Here is a 26854-nt window from a genome sequence, read left to right as displayed (position 1 = left end):
AAGCGTTTGAACCCGACCAAGTATCCACTCGGCAAAGTTGAACCGCCGAGACTCCTCGGGCATCCGCCCAAGAAGAGCCCATCTTCCCAGTAGAATGGGCCTCCACCGACTTCGGTGACGGCAATCCAGCTGTAGAACTAACATGCCAAATCGCATCACAGATCCAGCGTGTAACAGACTGCATAACGCAGTCACCCAAATCACGCTGGGAACATACCGGACAAACAGAGCCTCTGTTTCTCCAAACTGAGCCAAATTGACGACCTAAATATTCAAATCCCTGGCTACATCGATAGAATTTGAATCAGCTAATGCCTAAGTAACCACTGGCATCAAAATAGGCTGATTTCTGCGAAACAAACAGAAACCAAGTTGCGCTCAACATTCAAAAAAGAAACATTTATTGTAAAAATTAGCAGCAATTTTCCCGGGAGTACACTTAATATAAATAAATTATCATAAATCTACACGGTACAGAATCACTATGCCCAAATGAATTATAATAATGCAGATATTATTTAATAATTATGACATATGGCCCCAAAAGATATTGTGATGAATTCAACAATAGTGGTAATAATTATTACGCTCTTTTAACCAACATATGGGTCTGTGTGCCAATAATAACTCACTTATTATGTAGAAGTCCCAAACAGTCCTTGTTCCATACGGACATATATCAGTTCCAATGTTCCTGTAAGCGGAAAGTGTCCTTATGATGGGTTTTAAGCACTCAAATAAATGCTGCTGTGGTGGTGTTAGCAGGGAGAGCCCGGAGTGATGTTAGTGCAGCCAGCCGTTTACCCCCGCACGGGGGAGGGAGAGCGGTGTCTGTGGTAGCCGCCGGGTTAGAGTGGAAAGTAGCCGTGCACAGGCTGTCGGACCCGGACCGCTAGATGTTACCTCTGTGACACGATGTAAGTGCGCTCTCACCTGAAACGGCTGCTGTCACAGAGGTAACATCTAGCGGTCCGGGTCCGACAGCCTGTGCACGGCTACTTTCCACTCTAACCCGGCGGCTACCACAGACACCGCTCTCCCTCCCCCGTGCGGGGGTAAACGGCTGGCTGCACTAACATCACTCCGGGCTCTCCCTGCTAACACCACCACAGCAGCATTTATTTGAGTGCTTAAAACCCATCATAAGGACACTTTCCACTTACAGGAACATTGGAACTGATATATGTCCGTATGGAACAAGGACTGTTTGGGACTTTTACATAATAAGTGAGTTATTATTGGCACACAGACCCATATGTTGGTTAAAAGAGCGTAATAATTATTACCACTATTGTTGAATTCATCACAATATCTTTTGGGGCCATATGTCATAATTATTAAATAATATCTGCATTATTATAATTCATTTGGGCATAGTGATTCTGTACCGTGTAGATTTATGATAATTTATTTATATTAATTGTACTCCCGGGAGAATTGCTGCTAATTTTTACAATAAATGTTTCTTTTTTGATTGTTGAGCGCAACTTGGTTTCTGTTTGTATTGAGTGTTTCTTTGAGGGATTGGCATTCCCTCTCCAAGTCGCTGCTGACAATCACATACACCACCACCCACCGAGCGCACAGTTTTATCGCTCTTGTTGATTTCTGCGAAACACAGAAACCACTCTTGGCAGTACTACTAACCAAGTTCTCAATTCCTCTCTATCCACACGAAAGATCAAACAAGGCTCTTGTGAGACAAAACCACCACTTCCGACACCCGCCTTGGGACGTCAAACCCAATAGCATGAGCACTTTCCAAGAGAGAATTTTTATTTTTTTTAAAGAAATTTATAAGGCCATACTGCACTGAAATGGAGCCTAACTTTAGGCTTGCATCCACACCGGCTTGTAAAGTATGGATAAGAACGACCTAGCTGAAAGTCTTCTATAGGAGCCTTCCTGGATACACACCAAGACACATAGTTACGCCAACTACTGTGGTAAGGCTTTGCCGTTACTTATTTTCTAGCCTGAAGAATTGAGGAACTGATTTTACTGGGAACACCCATTCGGCTTAGGATATGGCATTCAACCACCACGCCGTCAGACGCAGCAAATCTTGATAGACGCCCTGATCTCGTTGTAACAGTTCCTCACGTAGAGGAAGAGGGCAGGAATCTTCTATGAGTAAATCATGAAAAACTGGATAGCAAACCCTCCTTGTCTAGACCGGAACCAAGAGGATCGCCTGAACCTTTGTTCATCTTACGATTATCACCTTCAAAAAAAAAAAGTGAAAGCGGAGAGGCAACATAGACTGACTAAAAACACCCACGGTGTCACGAGGGTATCCACTGCTATAGCTTGAGTGTTCCTTGACCTGGAACAATATCCCTGAGGCCTCTCGTTGAGGCGAGACGCCAATATGTCCAATTGCGACACTCCTCAAAGACTTGTCACGTCTGTGAAAACTTCTCGATTATGACTGAATTTCACCCGGATGGAGATCGCGTCAGCAGAAGAAATCTACTTCTCCGTTGTTTACCTCTGGAACGAAGACTGCTAATATAGCGTTTACCAGATTTTCCACCCAATGGCAAAACTTTGCATCTTCTGCAATGCCGCTTTGCTCCTTGTTCCGCCATAGCGGCTTATTTACGCCACTGCTGACAAATCGTCTGGCAGAACCAACACGGGCAGAACACGAAGAATACGTTCGTCGAAAATAGCTCTTAATTCAAGAAAGCTTATTGCAGACAAGCTTTCCAACTTGATCTTATCCTCTGGAAATACGTCCCTAGCAAGGACTGCTCCCTAGCCTCGGAGATCTGTATGCACGGACACCAGGATCTAAACCTGGATCCCGAACCTTCATCCCTCTGGAAGGAGAGAACCGAGCAGACACCACAGGAGCGATGTCCTGGCCGTTAGGATTATATTCTGGTGCATGTGCAGGTGAGACCTGGACCACATTTCCAACTGGTCCCTTGAAAGCCACTCTGGCATTAGACCTGCTCACCAAAAAAAACCTCTTAGGCCGCACCCAACTGTTTTAGTAACGGAACATATTGATGAAGTGTCACAGCAAAACTGATCCAACTCTGGATCCTCAGACCTCTTTCCACAGGAAAAATACCGAACCTTAACCGGTCAGTATCTACTCAGAAACCCACCTCCGACATCTGTGTCGTTGGGAACAACAGCCAATCCCTGTGTCGAAGAACAGTAAGAGAGAACCAACGATTTGCACCTTTATACAGGGACAACCGGACAATGTCCTGAACCTGACGCACCTCTGTATGGCGTCGCATACTACCACCCCTTCCAGAGCGGAACGGCAAGATCTATTAGAAAAACCAGTAAGGGGAAACAACCGTAACTCAGAATGTTCCCCTTTGGATTCTATAAATAACTCACAGGTCCTAGTGTGTTCCTGGACCAACTGAAAATTAGTAGAGGAGAGCTCACCGGAGTGGGGACCAGCCCGATAGACTCAGCGACAATTGGTGGATGTGGTGGAAATAGAAAACGACATCCACTTCTGCGTACCTAACAAGGCTGCAGAACTCTTACCTTTTCAACTTCCACTGTCTGCACAGAAAAGGAAAAAGGAACGGCATTGAACCGGTTAAAATGACTGCATCCCACAAAATAATGCGTCACCAACCGTTGTGAAGGAGCCTAACTCACGAAGTTAGACTTACTAGTGGTATCTGCCGAGATTGACTGAACAGAGGCCTCTCCAAACAGCTGTATACCTCCCTCCAGTATCTCACGGAGACATCCTCAGCATTTTCGCGGCCACACCGCCTGCTGCAATGTTATAAAGTAGAATCAACCTAAGCAGGTTATCCACTCTGGGTAGGGTAAAACTATCGGATGCCTACCCGAATATAACACACCTTCATGTGCATGCCATGCAAACAAGGTCAAATTATAGAAATAAAATATCACTTAGCTTCCTGTGTATGATCCTTTGCGACCGGGCTCTGCGTCGACCAGGAGTTGACTGCCAGAATGTTCTCTCCGCGTCGGGAAGAGAATAATATTCGGACTCCTTGATAGGATCGAAAACCAACTCGTCACGGCCAATCTAGAGCTTAATCAACAGAGCGACCAGCACATAAGAATACCATTATTTCAGCATTCATGGATATACATAATGTAATACACAATAAAACACACATATCCTAACCATGCATATATAAACATATATCTACATATATCTACATATATATATATATATGTATCTACATATATATATATATATATATATATATATATATATGTATATATATATATATATATATATATATATATATATATATATATATATATATATATATATATATATATATATATATATATATATATATATATATAGAGAACGGAGAGGGTCCGGCACAGCCACTTGTAAAGGTAATACATTGGGTGCCCTCACAAGGAGGAAGATAGTGGACACATGGTGGTGCGGCACTCCAATGATTCACAGAAGCAGAAGTTCTAAAACTTCTGCTTCTGTGAATCATTGGAGTGCCGCACCACCATGTGTCCACTATATATATATATATATATATATATAAAACCTATACGCAAGTGGATTGTCCAGACCTGTCAGGTCCCTAGTGACAGTAATGTGTTGTGAATGTGTATGACCATGTACTGACATGCCCCAGGTGTGGATCTACCAGGAACGTTATGGTCGACAGAAACTTAGTAAATGTCGACAGCAAGGAATAGTAAGCAGGCAAAAAATAATAATAATCTTGGAACCCCGAGGGGTCTGAGGGAAGCATACATATACAATTTCAATAAAACTCTCCCCACATATACCTATAGATAGATATATATACACACACACACACACACACACACACACACACACGTACAAGGCAATAACAGCCTGTTAATTTTTTTACCCAGGAAATACCGTTGATGCCGACAAGGCATCCACAAACAACTGTGTCTCTCCTAGCGTGTTTACTTTTTTTAAGCACACAAACACCAACCTGCTAATACTTAATTTTCCGAATCAAGTACCGCCATGCGCCGGCGAAGCCGACCGTTATCCCCACAGCAGCTTGTGACAAAGCCTTCACACCTGTCGACATATGTCGACTAACCGATAGTGGGTAAACAAACAGGGACACAGTGAATTTATGTATCACAACAAGGATTATGCATCCATTATCAAACATAATGCTATATGACACCCCTATAGCATTAAAAAACACTGTGCCCCACCTCCTTCTTACTATACAGCAAGTCTTGGCGGGGACCTGAGGAAAATGGCGCTGACTCCTCTGTGAGGGCTAAGCTCCGCCCCTTCCCGGCGCGCTTAAGCCCGCTCAAAAAAAATAAGATTTTAAACCTATCGGTAAATCTTTTTCTCCTAGTCCGTAGAGGATGCTGGGGACTCCGTAAGGACCGCTCCGCAGGAGACATGGGCACTATAAAGAACTTATAGTATGGGTGTGCACTGGCTCCTCCCTCTATGCCCCTCCTCCAGACCTCAGTTAGAGAAACTGTGCCCAGAGGAGATGGACAACATGAGGAAAGGATTTTGTTAATCTAAGGGCAAGATTCATACCAACCCACACCAATCATACCATATAACCTGGAAAATACGCAACCAGTTAACAGTATGAACAAAAAACAGTATCCGTCAAAGACCGATTCCAACTGTAACATAACCCTTATGTTAGCAACAACTATATACAAGTCTTGCAGATTTAGTCCGCACTGGGACGGGCGCCCAGCATCCTCTACGGACTAGGAGAAAAAGATTTACTGGTAGGTTTAAAATCTTATTTTCTCTTACGTCCTAGAGGATGCTGGGGACTCCGTAAGGATCATGGGGTTTATACCAAAGCTCCAAACCGGGCGGGAGAGTGCGGATGACTCTGCAGCACCGACTGAGCAAACGCAAGGTCCTCATCAGCCAGGGTATCAAACTTGTAGAATTTTGCAAAAGTGTTTGAACCCGACCAAGTAGCTGCTCGGCAAAGCTGTAATGCCGAGACGCCTCGGGCAGACGCCCAAGAAGAGCCCACCTTCCTCGTGGAATGGGCCTTTACCGAATTTGGTAACGGCAATCCAGCCATAGAATGAGCCTGCTGAATCGTGTTACAGATCCAGCGAGCAATAGTCTGCTTAGAAGCAGGAGCGCCAACTTTGTTGGCTGCATACAGGACAAACAGACCCTCTGTTTTCCTAACCCTAGCCGTCCTGGCTACATAAATTTTTAAGGCCCTGACTACATCCAGGGACTTGGAGTCCTCCAAGTTCCCCGTAGCCACAGGCACCACAATAGGTTGGTTCATATGAAATGAAGAAACCACCTTAGGCATAAATTGTGGACGAGTCCTCAACTCCGCTCTATCCACATGGAAAATCAAATAGGGGCTCTTGTGGGACAAGGCCGCCAATTCGGACACCCGCCTTGCAGATGCCAAGGCCAATAACATGACCACCTGCCACGTGAGAAATTTTAATTCAACCGTTTGAAGAGGTTCAAACCAGTGAGATTTTAGGAAACTTAACACCACGTTAAGGTCCCACGGTGCCACTGGGGGCACAAAGGGGGGCTGGATGTGCTGGATGTCTGGACTTCTGGGAGAGAAGCCAATTCCTTCTGGAAGAATATAGATCGGGCCAAAATCTGTACCTTAATGGAGCCTAACTTCAGGCCCATATCCACTCCTGTCTGTAGAAAGTGGAGAAAACGGCCCACATGGAAATCTTCCGTAGGAGCATTCTTGGCTTTACACCAAGATACATACTTCCTCCAGATACGGTGATAATGTTTTGCCGTCACCTCCTTCCTAGCCTTTATCAGAGTAGGGATGACTTCCTCCGGAATACCTTTCCCAGCTAGGATTCGGTGTTCAACCGCCATGCCGTCAAACGTAACCGCGGTAAGTCTTGGAACACACAGGGCCCCTGCTGTAACAGGTCCTCCCTGAGAGGAAGAGGCCACGGATCTTCTGTGAGCATTTCCTGAAGATCTAAGTACCAGGCCCTTCGAGGCCAATCTGGAACAATGAGTATTGTCTGCACTCTTTTTCGTCTTATGATTCTCAATATTTTTGAGATGAGAGGAGGAGGAGGGAACACATAGACCGACTGAAACACCTATGGTGTCACCAAGGCGTCCACCGCTACTGCCTGAGGGTCCCGTGACCTGGCACAATACCTCCGAAGCTTCTTGTTGAGGCGTGACGCCATCATGTCTATTTGAGGAATTCCCCAAAGACTTGTTATCTCTGCAAAAACTTCTTGATGAAGTCCCCACTCTCCTGGATGGAGATCGTGTCTGCTTCCCAGTTGTCCACTCCCGGAATAAAGACAGCTGACAGAGCGCTTACGTGATTTTCCGCCGAGCAAAGAATCCTGGTGGCTTCCGCCATCGCCACTCTGCTCCTTGTCCCGCATTGGCGGTTTATATGAGCCATGGCTGTGACGTTGTCTGATTGAATCAGAACCGGTAGGTCGCGAAGAAGATTCTCCGCTTGTCGTAGGCCGTTGTATATGGCCCTCAATTCCAGTATGTTGATGTGTAGACAAGCCTCCTGGCTTGACCATAGTCCCTGAAAATTTCTTCCTTGTGTGACTGCTCCCCATCCTCGGAGGCTCGCGTCCGTGGTCACCAGAACCCAGTCTTGAATGCCGAACCTGCAAACCTCTAGAAGGTGAGCACTCTGCAGCCACCACAGGAGAGACACCCTGGCCCTGGGGGACAGGGTTATTTTCTGATGTATTTGTAGATGGGATCCGGACCACTTGCCCAGAAGGTCCCACTGAAATGTCCTCGCATGGAACCTGCCGAGGGGGATGGCCTCGTAGGCTGCCACCATTTTTCCCAGTACTCGAGTGCATTGATGAAAAGACACCCTTTTTGGTTTTAGCAGGTCTCTGACCATGTTCTGGAGGTCCTGGGCTTTTTCCAATGGGAGAAAAACCCTCTTTTGTTCCGTGTCCAGAATCATGCCTAGGAATGATAGCCGAGTCGTTGGAACCAATTGAGACTTTGGCAGATAGAGAATCCAACCGTGCTGTTGCAGCACTCTCAGGGAGAGCGACACGCTCTTCAGCAATTGATCTCTCGATCTCGCCTTTGTCAGTAGATCGTCCAAGTATGGGATAATTGTGACTCTCTGCCTGCGCAGGAGCACCATCATCTCCGCCATCACCTTTGTGAAAATCCTCGGGCCGTGGAAAGCCCAAACGGCAACGTCTAAAACTGGTAATGACAGTCCTGTATAGCGAATCTCAGGTACTCCTGATGAGGGGGATATATGGGGACATGAAGGTATGCATCCTTTATGTCTAGTGACACCATAAAATCCCTCCCTTCCAGGCTGGATATTACAGCTCGGAGCGATTCCATCTTGAATTTGAACTTTTTCAAGTACAGGTTTAGGGATTTTAGATTTAAAATGGGTCTGACCGAACCATCCGGCTTCGGGACCACGAACAGGGTTGAATAGTACCCTTTTCCCTGTTGGACCAGGGGAACATTGACAATCACTTGCTGTTGACACAGCTTTTGAATTGCAGCTAACACTACTTCCCTCTCCGGGGGTGAAGCTGGCAAGGCCGACTTGAAAAATCGGCGAGGGGGCACCTCTTCGAATTCCAGTTTGTAGCCTTGGGAAACAATTTCCATCGCCCAAGGATCCACGTCTGAAAGAACCCAGATCTGGCTGAAAAGTCGAAGACGTGCCCCCACTGGTATGGACTCCCTCAGTGGAGCCCCAGCGTCATGCGGTGGATTTTGTAGAAGCCGGGGAGGACTTCTGCTCCTGGGAACTAGCCAAAGCAGGCGTTCTCTTTCCTCTACCCTTACCTCTGGCAAGGAAGGAGGAGCCCCGACCTCTTCTGGACTTATGCGACCGAAAGGACTGCATCTGATACTGTGGAGTTTTCTTTTGCTGTTGGGGAACAAAAGGTAAAAAGGTAGATTTACCCGCGGTAGCTGTGGAAACCAGGTCCGCGAGCCCATCCCCAAACAACACTTCACCCTTGTAAGGTAAAACCTCCATATGCTTCTTTGAGTCTGCATCACCCGTCCATTGGCGGGTCCATAGAGCTCGTCTCGCAGAAATAGCCATGGCATTGGCTCTGGAACCAAGCAGCCCAACGTCTCTTTGAGCGTCCCTCATATGTAAGACTGCGTCCTTAATGTGGGCTAAGGTCAATAAAATGGTATCCCTGTCCAGGGTATCAAGGTCAGCTGACAAGGTATCTGTCCACGCTGCAACTGCACTACACACCCATGCCGATGCTATTGCCGGTCTGAGCAAAGCACCTGTATGCGCATAAATAGACTTTAAAGTAGTTTCCTGTCTGCGATCAGCAGGATCCTTTAGGGCTGCTGTGTCCTGAGACGGTAGAGCCACCTTTTTGGACAGGCGTGTTAAAGCCTTGTCCACCCTGGGAGAGGATTCCCAACGTACCCTGTCCTGTGCAGGGAAAGCATACGCCATAAGAACCCTTTTGGGAATCTGCAGTTTTTTATCTGGAGTTTCCCAAGCCTTTTCAAATAACTCGTTAAGCTCATGGGATGGGGGAAAGTTTACCTCAGGTTTCTTTTCCTTATACATGCGCACCCTCATGTCAGGGACAGAGGGGTCATCAGTGATATGCAAAATATCTTTTATTGCAATAATCATATACTGAATACTTTTTGCCACCCTTGGGTGTAATTTTGCATCATCGTAGTCGACACTGGAGTCAGAATCCGTGTCGGTACCAGTGTCTGCTATTTGGGATAGGGGACGTTTTTGAGACCCAGAAGGGCCCTGTGACCCAGTCTAATCCGTGGATTGACTCCCTGCTTTTTCCCTGGACTCTGCTTTGTCCATTCTCTTATGTAATGAGGTCACACTTGCATTTAACATATGCCACATGTCCATCCAATCATGAGTCGGCATTGCCTACGGAGACACACCACTCATCTGCTCCACCTCCTCCTTGGACGAGCCTTCCGCTTCAGACATGCCGACACACACGTACCGACACCCCCACACACACAGGGATATATCTATAAGGGGACAATTCTCCAACAAGGCCCTTTGGAGAGACAGAGAGAGAGTATGCCAGCACACACCCAGCGCCAACTGACACTGGAATAAAAACCCAGATATAGCGCTTTTTATATGTATAATAAATGTGTATACACCCACTGCGCCTTACAAATGCCCCCCCCTCCCTTTCCAGCCCTCTGTCACCGTGTTCAACAGGGGAGAGTCCGGGGAGCCAGCTTCTCTGCAGCGTTCTGTTGAGAAAATGGCGCTGTTAGTGCTGAGGGACCAAGCTCTGCCCCCTCCAGTGGCGGGCTTCGGTCCCGCTCCAATATACAAAAAAATGGCAGGGGATTTTTTCATTTACTGCCTCCGCAGCCTAATGTACCCTGTTGCCATTCCAGAGGTTTATATTGCTGCCCAGGACGCCCCCCCTGCGCCCTGCACCCATCAGTGCCTTCAGTGTGTATGTAGTGTGTGGGAGCAATGGCGCGCAGCGTTAACGCTGTGCGCTTACCTCACTGAAGCTCTGAAGTCTTCTGCCGCCTTGAAGTCTTCTTTTCTTCTTATATTCACCCGGCTTCTATCTTCCGGCTCTGCGAGGAGGACAGCGGCACGGCTCTGGGACGAACGGCGGGGTGAGACCTGCGTTCCGACTCCCTCTGGAGCTAATGGTGTCCAGTAGCCTAAGAAGCAGAGCCTATCATTTAAGTAGGTCTGCTTCTCTCTCCTCAGTCCTACGATGCAGGGAGCCTGTTGCCAGCAGTGCTCCCTGAAAATAAAAAACCTAACAAAATTATTTTTCAGAGAAACTCAGAAGAGTTGCACCCTATCTCCTCTGGGCACAAAATCTAACTGAGGTCTGGAGGAGGGGCATAGAGGGAGGAGCCAGTGCACACCCATACTAAAAGTTCTTTATAGTGCCCATGTCTCCTGCGGAGCCCGTCTATACCCCATGGTCCTTACGGAGTCCCCAGCTTCCTCTAGGACGTAAGAGAAAAACTATATATAAATACCTATATTTAGCTGGGGGGACCTATATACAGTGAGTAACCCCCTGTATATACCCATATATATATATATATATATATATATATATACAAACAGAGAACCCAGCACTCACCAAAGTAAACTCACTTATCCTCAACAATTCAATAAATAAATGATGGGGGTTTAGTTGGTGGATTGGCCAATGCACGGAAGCCTGTATACCGATTCAAGGTACCCCACCTTCATACAGGTCCTACACTATCACAGAGTCTCAAAACCTGACTACCACACTGCTGCATCATCTGCCTGCTAGATGTAATGTGTACCTGCCACAGACTTTATGGCTTTTAAAGGCACACTAGTCACCTATTGCACTGGCTCAAAGATGATTGCTAAAAAACAGCTGAGACAGGTTCAGGATAATAAAGTCCACACAGGGGTGCATGAGAAAGCTAGTGGCCACGGTTAATAAGAGCTAACCATAGATTAACCCCTTCATATACACACAGAGTAAAAACCACAGCACTCACCGCACCAGAAGCGGGGCACAGCTATGCACTTACCACTCACAGGGTGGGGTGCATGTAACACTGCACTCTCCACCACAGAAGCGGGGTACACAGCTGTACTTACCACTCACAGGGCGGGGTGCATGTAGCCCATGACCACATCGCTCTAATAAATACAAACAGAGAACCCAGCACTCACCAAAGTAAACTCACTTATCCTCAACAATTCAATAAATAAATGATGGGGGTTTAGTTGGTGGATTGGCCAATGCACGGAAGCCTGTATACCGATTCAAGGTACCCCACCTTCATACAGGTCCTACACTATCACAGAGTCTCAAAACCTGACTACCACACTGCTGCATCATCTGCCTGCTAGATGTAATGTGTACCTGCCACAGACTTTATGGGGTATATGCAATTGCGGTCGAATTCCCGAAATTGTCGAATTTCGGGTCATTTTCGACCAAAAAAAAAAATCGCCTATGCAATTCAGTGCTTTCCGACCAAAAAACGGACTTTCAAAATTCGACTTTTTGAAATTCGAATTTTTGCAAATTCGACTTTTCTGCAATGATACAAGTGCTGCAATTCGACCAAAGCATATTCAATTCAAGTTTGGAAATTCGACAGCAGGGCTTTTAGACAGCAAATTCGTCATTTTCAATCCGCCACACTTTGGAGGGTGAAAACAAATAAAAAAATTTTAAACATGTTTTTTTTTGTGTTTTTTTTTCTGGGAATAGAAGATCTATTTATATTAGAAGGGATTAGGTACTTTTTTTTTTTTTTTTGGAGGCACAAATATTATTTATATATTTTTTAAAATAGTTTTTTTTTTTTTTTTAATGCTGGAACGGTAAAATCATAAAAAAAAATGGCGTGGGGTCCCCCCTCCAAAGCATAACCAGCCTCGGGCTCTTCGAGCTGGTCCTGGTTCTAAAAATGCGGGGAAAAAATTGACAGGGGATCCCCCGTATTTTTAAAACCAGCACCGGGCTCTGCGCCTGGTGCCAAAAATACGGGGGACAAAAAGAGTAGGGGTCCCCCGTATTTTTAACACCAGCATCGGGCTCCACTAGCTGGACAGATAATGCCACAGCCGGGGGTCACTTTTATGCCGTGCCCTGCGGCCGTGGCATTAAATATCCAACTAGTCACCCCTGGCCGGGGTACCCTGGGGGAGTGGGGACCCCTTCAATCAAGGGGTCCCCCCCCCCAGCCACCCAAGGGCCAGGGGTGAAGCCCGAGGCTGTCCCCCCCCCATCCAATGGGCTGCGGATGGGGGGGCTGATAGCCTTTTGTGATAATAAAAAGATATTGTTTTTTCCAGTAGTACTACAAGTCCCAGCAAGCCTCCCCCGCAAGCTGGTACTTGGAGAACCACAAGTACCAGCATGCGGGAGAAAAACGGGCCCGCTGGTACCTGTAGTACTACTGGGAAAAAAATACCCAAATAAAAACAGGACACACACACCGTCGACAGTAAAACTTTATTTCATACGTCGACACACACATACTTACCTATGTTCACACGCCGACATCGGTCCTCTTCTCCATGTAGAATCCACGGATACCTGAAAAGAAAAGTTCAATATACTCACCTCAGCCATGGTCCAGAGATAAATCCACGTACTTGGCAAAAAAACAAAGCGAACACCAGCTCCATGCCGGACTGAAAGGGGTCCCATGCTGACACATGGGACACCTTTCCACGAATGAGACCTGTCAGTGACAGCTGTCACAGACAGGTCTCTAAGCCAATCAGGAAGCGCAACTTCGTTGCGCTCACCTGATTGGCTGAGCGCTGTCTGCACTGTGACAGCGCATCGCACAGCTCCCTCCATTATATTCAATGGTGGGAACTTAGCGGCTAGCGGTAAGGTCACCCGCCGGTCAGCGGCTGACCGGCGGGTGACCCCACCGCTACCCGCAAAGTTCCCACCATTGAAAGTAATGGAGCGGCTTTGCGAGGCGCTGTCACAGTACAGACAGCGCTCAGCCAATCAGGTAAGCGCAACGGCAGTAGCGCTTCCTGATTGGCTGAAGGGACATCAGTGACAGGAGTCACGTGATGTCCCGGCATTCGGGAGAAAGGGGTCTGATGTGAAAACATTGGACCCCTTTCTAGTCCGGTATGGCTCGGGTTTTTGCGTTTTCTTTTTTTTTAACAAGTACGTGGATTTATCTCTCTGGACGCTGGAAGGTGAGTATCATTTTTTCACAGGTACCCTCGGATCGTCGGAGACCGTGGCAGTCGGCGTGTCAACATAGGTAAGTATGTGTGTGTCGGTAGTGTGTAATAAAGTTTTACTGTCAAAGGTGTCTGTGTCCTGTTTTTATTTGGGTATTTTTTTCCCAGTAGTACTACAGGTACCAGCGGGCCCGTTTTTCTCCCGCATGCTGGTACTTGTGGTTCTCCAAGTACCAGCTTGCGGGGGAGGCTTGCTGGGACTTGTAGTACTACTGGAAAAAACAATATCTTTTAATTTTCACAAAGGCTATCAGCCCCCCCATCCGCAGCCCATTGGATGGGGGGGGGGACAGCCTCGGGCTTCACCCCTGGCCCTTGGGTGGCTGGGGGGGGGGGACCCCTTGATTGAAGGGGTCCCCACTCCCCCAGGGTACCCCGGCCAGGGGTGACTAGTTGGATATTTAATGCCACGGCCGCAGGGCACGGCATAAAAGTGACCCCCGGCTGTGGCATTATCTGTCCAGCTAGTGGAGCCCGATGCTGGTGTTAAAAATACGGGGGACCCCTACTCTTTTTGTCCCCCGTATTTTTGGCACCAGCATCAGGCGCAGAGCCCGGTGCTGGTTTTAAAAATACGGGGGATCCCTGGCCAATTTTTCCCCTGCATTTTTAGAACCAGGACCAGCTCAAAGAGCCCGAGGCTGGTTATGCTTTGGGGGGGGACCCCACGCCATTTTTTTTTCGGGTTTTTCACGATTTTTCCCGTTTTTTAAAATCGCGGCAAAATCCGCCAAATCGGCCGATTTTCGCCCGCGACCCTGGCGAATCCGTTTTTCATTGAATATGGTGAATTCCGGAAGCCACCTTCCGGAATTCACCTGGCGAATTTGGTCGAATTTGAAAAACGGCGAAAATTGCCGCGAATTCGACCGCAATTGCATATACCCCTATGGCTTTTAAAGGCACACTAGTCACCTATTGCACTGGCTCAAAGATGATTGCTAAAAAACAGCGGAGACAGGTTCAGGATAATAAAGTCCACACAGGGGTGCATGAGAAAGCTAGTGGCCACGGTTAATAAGAGCTAACCATAGATTAACCCCTTCATATACACACAGAGTAAAAACCACAGCACTCACCGCACCAGAAGCGGGGCACAGCTATGCACTTACCACTCAAGGTGGGGTACCTTGAATCGGTATACAGGCTTCCGTGCATTGGCCAATCCACCAACTAAACCCCCATCATTTATTTATTGAATTGTTGAGGATAAGTGAGTTTACTTTGGTGAGTGCTGGGTTCTCTGTTTGTATTTATTAGAGCGATGTGGTCATGGGCTACATGCACCCCGCCCTGTGAGTGGTAAGTACAGCTGTGTACCCCGCTTCTGTGGTGGAGAGTGCAGTGTTACATGCACCCCACCCTGTGAGTGGTAAGTGCATAGCTGTGCCCCGCTTCTGGTGCGGTGAGTGCTGTGGTTTTTACTCTGTGTGTATATGAAGGGGTTAATCTATGGTTAGCTCTTATTAACCGTGGCCACTAGCTTTCTCATGCACCCCTGTGTGGACTTTATTATCCTGAACCTGTCTCAGCTGTTTTTTAGCAATCATCTTTGAGCCAGTGCAATAGGTGACTAGTGTGCCTTTAAAAGCCATAAAGTCTGTGGCAGGTTCACATTACATCTAGCAGGCAGATGATGCAGCAGTGTGGTAGTCAGGTTTTGAGACTCTGTGATAGTGTAGGACCTGTATGAAGGTGGGGTACCTTGAATCGGTATACAGGCTTCCGTGCATTGGCCAATCCACCAACTAAACCCCCATCATTTATTTATTGAATTGTTGAGGATAAGTGAGTTTACTTTGGTGAGTGCTGGGTTCTCTGTTTGTATTTATTAGAGCGATGTGGTCATGGGCTACATGCACCCCGCCCTGTGAGTGGTAAGTACAGCCGTGTACCCCGCTTCTGTGGTGGAGAGTGCAGTGTTACATGCACCCCACCCTGTGAGTGGTAAGTGCATAGCTGTGCCCCGCTTCTGGTGCGGTGAGTGCTGTGGTTTTTACTCTGTGTATATATATATATATATATATATATATATAAAACGCTGCCCAGGGCGCCCCCCCAGCGACCTCGGAAGCCGTTGGTGTGTGGGAGCAATGGAGCGCAGGTACACTGGCGGGGTGAAGCTACCCGGTGTCCGGGCACCTAAATATGTCCCCCCGCCAGTGATCTACACAGTATATGCCGCCCAGGGCGCTCCCCCCCACCGCCCTGCACCCTGCAAGAGGCGATGGAGTGCGAAAGCAGGGAGCGCAGCGCTACCGCTGCTGCTCCCTCCGTTTCGCGGCACACTGGCGGGGTGAACATACCCGGTGCCCGGGCACCTAAATATGTCCCCCCGCCAGTGCTATAAACCTCAGCAACATGCCCCCAGGGCGCTCCCCCCCAGCGCCCTGCACGAGACGTTGGTGTGTGGGAGCATGGAGCGCAGCGCTACCGCTGCTGTTACCTCCGTTACTGAAGTCTTCTTTTCTTCCAATACTCACCCGGCTTCTTTCTTCTGGCTTCTGTGTGGGGGTTGACGGCGCGGCTCTGGGAACAAGCAGCTAGGCGCACCAAGTGATCGAACCATCTGGAGCTAATGGTCTCCAGTAGCCGAGAAGCAGAGCCCTTAAACTAAGAAGAAGTAGGTCTGCTTCTCTCCCCTCACTCCCACGCTGCAGGAAGCCTGTAGCCAGCAGGTCTGCCTAAAAATAAAAAACCTAACATAAAGTCTTTTAGAGAAACTCAGGAGAGCTCCCCTAGTGTGTGACCCATCACTCCTGGGCACAAAGTCTAACTGGGGTCTGGAGGAGGGGCATAGAGGGAGGAGCCAGTTCACTCCCAGTTTAAGTCTTTAGAGTGTGCCCAGGCTCCTGCGGATCCGTCTATACCCCATGGTCCTTTTGGAGTCCCCAGCATCCTCTAGGACGTATGAGAAAGGTCAATATTATTTTAATTTTTGTTTCTGGGCCCGTTTACTCTGTAAAAATAAGAATTTACTCACCGGTAATTCTATTTCTCGTAGTCCGTAGTGGATGCTGGGTACTCCGTAAGGACCATGGGGAATAGACGGGCTCCGCAGGAGACTGGGCACTCTAAAAGAAAGATTAGGTACTATCTGGTGTGCACTGGCTCCTCCCTCTATGCCCCTCCTCCAGACCTCAGTTAGGGAAACTGTGCCCGGAAGAGCTGACACTACAAGGAAAGGATTTGGAATCCAGGGTAAGACTCATACCAGCCACACCAATCACACCGTACAACTTGTTATAACTATACCCAGTTAACAGTATGAACAACAAATGAGCCTCATAAACAGATGGCTCATAAGCAATAACTATATACACGTATTGCAGAGAGTCCGCACTTGGGACGGGCTCCCAGCATCCACTACGGACTACGAGAAATAGAATTACCGGTGAGTAAATTCTTATTTTCTCTGACGTCCTAGTGGATGCTGGGAACTCCATAAGGACCATGGGGATTATACCAAAGCTCCCAAACGGGCGGGAGAGTGCGGATGACTCTGCAGCACCGAATGAGCAAACTCAAGGTCCTCCTCAGCCAGGGTATCAAACTTGTAGAATTTTGCAAACGTGTTTGATCCCGACCAGGTAGCAGCTCAGGCAAAGTTGTAAAGCCGAGACCCCTCGGGCAGCCGCCCAAGAAGAGCCCACCTTCCTCGTGGAATGGGCTTTGACTGATTTAGGATGCGGCAGTCCAGCCGCAGAATGTGCAAGTTGAATCGTGCAACAGATCCAGCGAGCAATAGTCTGCTTAGAAGCAGGAGCACCCAGCTTGTTGGGTGCATGCAGGATAAACAGCGAGTCAGTTTTTCTGACACTAGCCGTCCTGGAAACATAGATTTTCAGAGCCCGGACTACGTCCAGCAACTTGGAAGCCTCCAAGTCCCGAGTAGCCGCAGGCACCACAATAGGTTGGTTCAAATGAAACGCTGATACCACCTTAGGGAGAAATTGGGGACGAGTCCTCAATTCTGCCCTGTCCATATGGAAGATCAGATAGGGGCTTTTACATGACAAAGCCGCCAATTTCGACACACGCCTAGCCGAAGCCAAGGCCAAAAGCATGACCACTTTCCACGTGAGATATTTCAACTCCACGGTCTGAAGTGGCTCAAACCAATGTGATTTTAGGAAATCCAACACTACGTTGAGATCCCAAGGTGCCACTGGGGGCACAAAAGGGGGCTGAATATGCAGCACTCCCTTAACAAACGTCTGAACTTCAGGCAGTGAAGCCAGTTCTTTTTGAAAGAAAATAGACAGGGCCGAAATCTGGACTTTAATGGATCCCAATTTTAGGCCCATAGTATTCCTGACTGTAGGAAGTGCAGGAATCGACCCAGCTGAAATTCTTCTGTTGGGGCCTTCATAGCCTCACACCAAGCAACATATTTTCGCCATATGCGGTGATAATGTTTTGCTGTCACATCCTTCCTAGCTTTTATCAGCGTAGGAATGACTTCAACCGGAATGCCCTTTTCCATCAGGATCCGGCGTTCAACCGCCATGCCGTCAAACGCAGCTGCGGTAAGTCTTGGAACAGACAGGGCCCCTGTTGTAGCAGGTCCTGTCTGAGAGGCAGAGGCCAAGGGTCCTCTGACATAATTTCTTGTAGTTCCGGGTACCAAGTCCTTCTTGGCCAATCCGGAACGATGAGTATAGTTCTTACTCCTCTCTTTCTTATTATCCTCAGTACCTTTGGTATGAGAGGAAGAGGAGGGAACACATAAACCGACTGGTACACCCACGGTGTCACTAGAGCGTCCACAGCTATCGCCTGAGGGTCCCTTGACCTGGCGCAATATCTTTTTAGCTTTTTGTTGAGGCGGGACGCCATCATGTCCACCTGTGGTCTTTCCCAACGATTTACAATCAGCTGGAAGACTTCTGGATGAAGTCCCCACTCTCCCGGGTGGAGGTCGTGCCTGCTGAGGAAGTCTGCTTCCCAGTTGTCCACTCCTGGAATGAACACTGCTGACAGTGCTCTCACGTGATTTTCCGCCCATCGGAGAATCCTTGTGGCTTCTGCCATCGCCATCCTGCTTCTTGTGCCGCCCTGTCGGTTTACATGGGCGACCGCCGTGATGTTGTCTGACTGAATCAGTACCGGCTGGTTTTGAAGCAGGGGTCTTGCCTGACTTAGGGCATTGTAAATGGCCCTTAGTTCCAGAATATTTATGTGTAGGGAAGCTTTCTGACTCGACCATTGTCCTTGGAAGTTTCTTCCCTGAGAGACTGCCCCCCAACCTCGGAGGCTTGCATCCGTGGTCACCAGGATCCAGTCCTGTATGCTGAATCTGCGGCCCTCGAGAAGATGAGCACTCTGCAGCCACCACAGCAGAGACACCCTGGCCCTCGGGGACAGGGTGATCAGCCGATGCATCTGAAGATGCGATCCGGCCCACTTGTCTAACAGATCCCACTGAAAGATCCGTGCATGGAACCTGCCGAATGGAATTGCCATCTTTCCCAGGACTCGCGTGCAGTGATGCACCGACACCTGTTTTGGTTTTAGGAGGTCTCTGACCAGAGATGACAACTCCTTGGCCTTCTTCTGTTCTGTGTCCAGAATCATACCCAGGAACAGCAGACGTGTCGTAGGAACCAGCTGCGACTTCGGGATATTCAGAATCCAGCCGTGCTGTTGTAGTACTTCCTGAGATAGTGCTACTCCGACCAACAACTGCTCCCTGGACCTCGCCTTTATAAGGAGATCGTCCAAGTACGGGATAATTATAACTCCCTTCTTTCGAAGGAGTATCATCATTTCGGCCATTACTTTGGTAAATACCCTCGGTGCCGTGGACAGACCAAACGGCAACGTCTGGAATTGGTAATGGCAGTCCTGTACCACAAAACGGAGGTACACCTGGTGAGGTGGGTAAATGGGGACATGTAGGTAAGCATCCTTGATGTCCAGTGATACCATGTAATCCCCCTCTTCCAGGCTTGCAATAACCGCCCTGAGCGATTCCATTTTGAACTTCCTTATATAAGTGTTCAAGGATTTCAAATTTAGAATGGGTCTCACCGAACCGTCTGGTTTCGGTACCACAAACATTGTGGAATAGTAACCCCGTCCCTGTTGAAGGAGGGGAACTTTTATTATCACCTGCTGGAGGTACAGCTTGTGAATTGCCGCCAGTACTACCTCCCTGTCCTGGGGGGTAGCTGGCAAGGCTGATTTGAGGTAACGGCGAGGGGGAGACGTCTCGAATTCCAGTTTGTATCCCTGAGATACCACTTGTAGAACCCAGAGATCCACCTGTGAGCGAACCCACTGGTCGCTGAAGTTCCGGAGACGGGCCCCCACCGCACCTGGCTCCACCAGTGGAGCCCCAGCGTCATGCGGTGGACTTAGTGGAAGCAGGGGAGGATTTTTGTTCTTGGGAACTGGCTGTATGGTGCAGCTTTTTCCCTCTACCCCTGCCTCTGGGCAGAAAGGACGCGCCTTTAACCCGCTTGCCTTTCTGGGGCCGAAAGGACTGTACCTGATAATACGGTGCTTTCTTAGGCTGTGAGGGAACCTGAGGTAAAAATGTCGACTTCCCAGCTGTTGCTGTGGAAACGAGGTCCGAGAGACCATCCCCAAACAATTCCTCACCATTGTAAGGCAAAACCTCCATGTGCCTTTTAGAATCCGCATCACCTGTACACTGCCGAGTCCATAATACTCTCCTGGCAGAAATGGACATTGCATTAATTCTAGATGCCAGCCGGCAAATATCCCTCTGTGCATCTCTCATATATAAGACGACGTCTTTAATATGCTCTATGATTAGCAAAATCGTACCCCTGTCGAGGGAATCAATATTTTCTGACAGGGTATCGGACCAAGCTGCTGCAGCACTACACATCCAAGCTGAAGCAATAGCAGGTCTCAGTATAGTACCTGAGTGTGTATATACAGACTTCAAGATAGCCTCCTGCTTTCTATCCGCAGGCTCCTTTAAGGCGGCCGTATCCTGAGACGGCAGTGCCACCTTTTTTGATAAGCGTGTGAGCGCCTTATCCACCCTCGGGGATGTCTCCCAACGTAACCTGTCCTCTGGCGGGAAAGGGTACGCCATCAGTAACTTTTTAGAAATCACTAGTTTCTTATCGGGGGAAGCCCACGCTTCTTCACACACTTCATTTAACTCATCTGATGGGGGAAAAAACACTGGCTGCTTTTTCTCCCCAAACATAATACCCTTTTTAGTGGTACCTGGGTTAATGTCAGAAATGTGTAACACATTTTTCATTGCCGTAATCATGCAACGGATGCCCCTTGTGGATTGTGTATATGTCTCATCCTCGTCGACACTGGAGTCAGACTCCGTGTCGACATCTGTGTCTGCCATCTGAGGTAGCGGGCGTTTGTGAGCCCCTGATGGTCTTTGAGACGCCTGGGCAGGCACGGGCTGAGAAGCCGGCTGTCCCACGGCTGTTACGTCATCCAGCCTTTTATGTAAGGAGTTGACACTGTCGGTTAATACCTTCCACATATCCACCCACTCTGGTGTCGGCCCCGCAGGGGGTGACATCACACTTATCGGCACCTGCTCCGCCTCCACATAAGCCTCCTCATCAAACATGTCGACACAGCCGTACCGACACACCGCACACACACACAGGGAATGCTCTGACTGAGGACAGGACCCCACAAAGTCCTTTGGGGAGACAGAGAGAGAGTATGCCAGCACACACCACAGCGCTATTTAATCAGGGATTTTCACTAACACAAAGTGATTTTTTCCTATAGCTGCTTTACATATACAGTTTGCGCCTAAATTTAGTGCCCCCCCTCTCTTTGTTACCCTTTCAGCCTGGAAACTGCAGGGGAGAGCCTGGGGAGCTGTCTTCCAGCGGAGCTGTGAAGAGGAAATGGCGCCAGTGTGCTGAGGGAGATAGCCCCGCCCCTTTCTCGGCGGACTTCTCCCGCTCTTATATTTCTATTATGGCAGGGGATTTTTGCACATATATAGTTTTTTAGACTATATTATGTGCTGTTTGCCAATGTAAGGTACTCTAATTGCAGCCCAGGGCGCCCCCGCGCCCCCCCCCCCCCCCCCAGAGCCCTGCACCCATCAGTGACCGGAATATGTGGTGTGCATAGGGAGCAATGGCGCACAGCTGCAGTGCTGTGCGCTACCTTAATGAAGACCAGAGTCTTCAGCCGCCGATTTTCAGGATGTTCTTCTTGCTTCTGGCTCTGCAAGGGGGACGGCGGCGCGGCTCCGGGACCAGACGACCAAGGATGGGCCTGTGTTCGATCCCTCTGGAGCTAATGGTGTCCGGTAGCCTAAGAAGCCCAAGCTAGCTGCAAGCAGGTAGGTTCGCTTCTCTCCCCTTAGTCCCTCGTAGCAGTGAGTCTGTTGCCAGCAGATCTCACTGAAAATAAAAAACCTAACAAATACTTTCTTTACTAGAAGCTCAGGAGAGCCCCTAGTGTGCAACCAGCTCGAGCCGGGCACAGATTCTGACTGAGGTCTGGAGGAGGGGCATAGAGGGAGGAGCCAGTGCACACCAGATAGTACCTAATCTTTCTTTTAGAGTGCCCAGTCTCCTGCGGAGCCCGTCTATTCCCCATGGTCCTTACGGAGTACCCAGCATCCACTAGGACGTCAGAGAAATTATAGGGAACCCCAATTAGTGCACCACATTCCCTTGCATGCTGCAAGCAAGGTGTCTCACTCAGCTACCGCTGCGCTCGGCGCAGGATGCCATTCCCATTTGTAGTCCACGTGGATGGTAAAGTATGCTCATGTCAACCTTTTGACCATGTCGACCTATTGACTGTCACCCTTATAACTGTCAATCTATCATCTGCATCCTAATCTAATCAAGGATTTTATTGTAGCTAGTGAATGATATTTATAATTTTGGAACTATGTTACTTTTCATTCACCTACTTTAGTCAATAACCACAATTAAATAGTTCTCTGCTTTGCACTAAGGCCCCAGAGAAGTATTTCTCAACTCCAACCGTTAAGTATCCCCATCAGGTCTGTGGGATAATTAGTGACCCAGCAAATAGGACTGGAGTTGCAAACCACTGCCCTAGTCTCATAATCTCACAAATAGAATATCAAGGGATTGTGATAACCATTTCATAGGAAGTTTTGTACCTGAATTCCACAGATCACCTCCAGATGCTCACGAAAAAAAAGAAGAAATAATCCCCTTTATGAGAGTCCAGGATATTATAAACAGATGAAGAGCATTGGGACTATCATTCTTAGATCTCTTCCCCTCCTCTGAGTGTCTACAACATTGTTTTATGATGTAGAAGCAAATCATTGCTGTCATCTATTCAGATAAGCATAAACTTTAAATGTCCGAGCATTACCTTTTGTTGGTCATTGAAGCTATACCTAGCAAATTATTTTTTTAAAAAAACTACTGCTTTGAGTCTTGGAAAGCAATTATTAAGTGATGTCTTAAGTAATATTTGATACTCAAGCACAAGATTGTGGTGTGGCAATAAATCAGACATGAGTAAGATGTACTACCAGGAGTCCTAATCTATTTTAGGCAAGGGTAACCATACTCTTGTTTGTAGGATTGATATTTCTGTTACACCTTCGTCCAGGGGAAGATTACCTGCAATCATGATTTCAATCTCCGCTAAAGCAGGATTTTCAGGATCAACCAAGAACAAATTGACATCTCCCACCATGCACTGCTCTTCTGGGCATCCTTTATCCCATTGTATTGAATCCAGGATGATGAAGGTGCACTCTGAAAATAGATGGCGGATTACACTGTGGTGTATTCTATGAGGACCAAGCACATGAGTGTGTATGTGTGAAAAGTAAATCTATTAGGGGTCTTCAAAATAGTGTAATGATTGTGGCTGTCAACTCATGCTTTACCACTCACTGTCACTGTCCTCTCTCCAACTGCGTTGCATGTCATATTCCTGAGTCAATGTCAGAGGCTCGGAGGCTGTCAGTTTCTGTAACTCCTCTGACTTCATCCACTCATGGTACCTGAGAACAAAAGACATAAAACTACAATTTTATACTACACTAGGTGGATGCAAATGGAAGAAGTAAACATAATGTGAACAAATGTAAGCGATAAGTATTCACCTAGCTATTAAAGTCTTTGCACATTAAAATGTTGGAATGTCATAAAATGTCCAAAAATTAACTTGGAGCCATATTGGAGTGTAACAGGCTAAATTCCACTTTTTGAACACTGCACATTGGGGGTAATTCAGATCTGATCGAAGATGTGCTAAATTTGCACATCTATGATTAGTTTCTCAGACATGCGGGGGAAGGAGGGGGGGGGGGGAGCACAGGGCTTGTCCGCCCCGCATGTCTAGCCCTACCTCCCCCCCCCCCCCCCCAAGGGTGCAAGAGCATCGCACGGCGGCAATGCTTTTGCACCCGCTGAGTAGCTCCCTGCCAGCGCAGCTCCTGCGTGCTGGCACGCAGCTACTCGCTGCGTCTAGGGTTGCAGCGGCTGCGTGTGACGTCATGCAGCCGCCGCAACGGTTCGGACACTCCTCTGTTGTCCAGACCGTGCCCTGCAATGGCGTTCTAATGCCGTTGGAATGCTCCCTCCCGCCCCGCGACCACCTCTGCCTGTCAATTAGGCAGAGGCGATCGTAGCCCTAAGATGCTTTTAGCATCTCACTGGGCTCCCGGGGTGCGCGTGCGCACTACACATAGGGATTCAGACTGTGATCGCTGCCACTGCAGCGATCCAGTCTGAATTAGGCCCCTTGTTCCTTTAGGGCAGTGGTTCCCAAATTTTTTTGAATCACAGCACCCTAAAGTATCAGAATTTTTGTCACGGCACCCCTGGGCCAAAAGTTTCTTATGGAGAAATTTATAAAATAACAATTTACTTACCGATAATTCTATTTCTCATAGTCCGTAGTGGATGCTGGGGACTCCGAAAGGACCATGGGGAATAGCGGCTCCGCAGGAGACTGGGCACATCTAAAGAAAGCTTTAGGACTACCTGGTGTGCACTGGCTCCTCCCCCTATGACCCTCCTCCAAGCCTCAGTTAGGATACTGTGCCCGGACGAGCGTACACAATAAGGAAGGATCTTGAATCCCGGGTAAGACTCATACCAGCCACACCAATCACACCGTACAACTTGTGATCTGAACCCAGTTAACAGCATGATAACAGAAGGAGCCTCTGAAAAGATGGCTCACAACAACAAAAAACCCGATTTTTGTAACAATAACTATGTACAAGTAATGCAGACAATCCGCACTTGGGATGGGCGCCCAGCATCCACTACGGACTATGAGAAATAGAATTATCGGTAAGTAAATTCTTATTTTCTCTAACGTCCTAGTGGATGCTGGGGACTCCGAAAGGACCATGGGGATTATACCAAAGCTCCCAAACGGGCGGGAGAGTGCGGATGACTCTGCAGCACCGAATGAGAGAACTCCAGGTCCTCCTCAGCCAGGGTATCAAATTTGTAGAATTTAGCAAACGTGTTTGCCCCTGACCAAGTAGCAGCTCGGCAAAGTTGTAAAGCCGAGACCCCTCGGGCAGCCGCCCAAGATGAGCCCACTTTCCGTGTGGAATGGGCTTTTACAGATTTTGGCTGTGGCAGGCCTGCCACAGAATGTGCAAGCTGAATTGTACTACAAATCCAACGAGCAATCGTCTGCTTAGAAGCAGGAGCACCCAGCTTGTTGGGTGCATACAGGATAAACAGCGAGTCAGATTTTCTGACTCCAGCCGTCCTGGAAACATATATTTTCAGGGCCCTGACTACGTCCAGCAACTTGGAATCCTCCAAGTCCCTAGTAGCCGCAGGCACCACAAATAGGTTGGTTCAGGTGAAACGCTGAAACCACCATAGGGAGAAACTGAGGACGAGTCCTCAATTTCGCCCTGTCCGAATGGAACATCAGATAAGGGCTTTTTCAGGATAAAGCCGCCAATTCTGACACGCGCCTGGCCCAGGCCAGGGCCAACAGCATGACCACTTTCTATGTGAGATATTGTAACTCCACAGATTTAAGTGGTTCAAACCAATGTGACTTTTGGAACCCAAAACTACATTGAGATCCCAAAGTGCCACTGGAGGCACAAAAGGAGGCTGTATATGCAGTACCCCTTTTACAAACGTCTGAACTTAAGGGACTGAAGCTAGTTCTTTTTGGAAGAAAATTGACAGGGCCGAAATTTGAACCTTAATGGACCCCAATTTCAGGCCCATAGACACTCCTGTTTGCAGGAAATGTAGGAATCGACCCAGTTGAATTTCCACCGTCGGGCCTTACTGGCCTCGCACCACGCAACATATTTTCGCCAATTGCGGTGATAATGTTCTTGCGGTTACATCCTTCCTGGCTTTGATCAGGATAGGGATGACTTCATCCGGAATGCCCTTTTTCCTTCAGGATCCGGCGTTCAACCGCCATGCCGTCAAACGCAGCCGCGGTAAGTCTTGGAACAGACAGGGTCCTTGCTGGAGCAGGTCCCTTCTTAGAGGTAGAGGCCACGGATCCTCCGTGAGCATCTCTTGAAGTTCCGGTTACCAAGTCCTTCTTGGCCAATCCGGAGCCACGAATATAGTGCTTACTCCTCACCATCTTATCAATCTCAGTACCTTGGGTATGAGAGGCAGAGGAGGGAACACATACCCTGACTGGTACACCCACGGTGTTACCAGAGCGTCTACAGCTATTGCCTGAGGGTCCCCGGACCTGGCGCAATACCTGTCGAGTTTTTCCCAACGGTTTATAATCATGTGGAAGACTTCTGGGTGAAGTCCCCACTCTCCCGGGTGGAGGTCGTGCTGAGGAAGTCTGCTTCCCAGTTGTCCACTCCCGGAATGAACACTGCTGACAGTGCTATTGCATGATTTTCCGCCCAGCGAAGAATCCTTGCAGCTTCTGCCATTGCCCTCCTGCTTCTTGTGCCACCCTGTCTGTTTACGTGGGTGACTGCCGTGATGTTGTCTGACTGGATCAACACCGGCTGACCTTGAAGCAGAGGTCTTGCTAAGCTTAGAGCATTGTAAATGTCCCTTAGCTTCAGGATATTTATGTGAAGTGATGTCTCCAGGCTTGACCATAAGTCCTGGATATTCCTTCCCTGTGTGACTGCTCCCCAGCCTCGCAGGCTGGCATCCGTGGTCACCAGGACCCAGTCCTGA

General features: G+C 48.3%; 1 protein-coding gene across 4 annotated transcripts in view; it reads right to left on the bottom strand.

Moving 5' to 3' along the window:
• NAT9 (N-acetyltransferase 9 (putative)) overlaps nt 1–26854 on the bottom strand; it is a 77996-nt gene that overhangs the window by 33921 nt on the left and 17221 nt on the right. For all 4 annotated transcript variants that reach the window (XM_063960681.1, XM_063960682.1, XM_063960679.1 and 1 more), the window contains 2 exons: nt 23591–23700; nt 23312–23449 (listed from right to left, as the gene is read on the bottom strand). In XM_063960681.1, coding sequence (XP_063816751.1) covers nt 23312–23449; nt 23591–23700 — 248 coding nt within the window. The remainder of the gene's footprint in view (nt 1–23311; nt 23450–23590; nt 23701–26854) is intronic.

The sequence above is a fragment of the Pseudophryne corroboree genome, chromosome 3 (assembly GCF_028390025.1).
Source record: "Pseudophryne corroboree isolate aPseCor3 chromosome 3, aPseCor3.hap2, whole genome shotgun sequence".
NCBI lineage: Eukaryota > Metazoa > Chordata > Amphibia > Anura > Myobatrachidae > Pseudophryne > Pseudophryne corroboree.
Note: the sequence above shows the minus strand (reverse complement) of the source record. Positions and strands in the feature narration are given on the sequence as shown.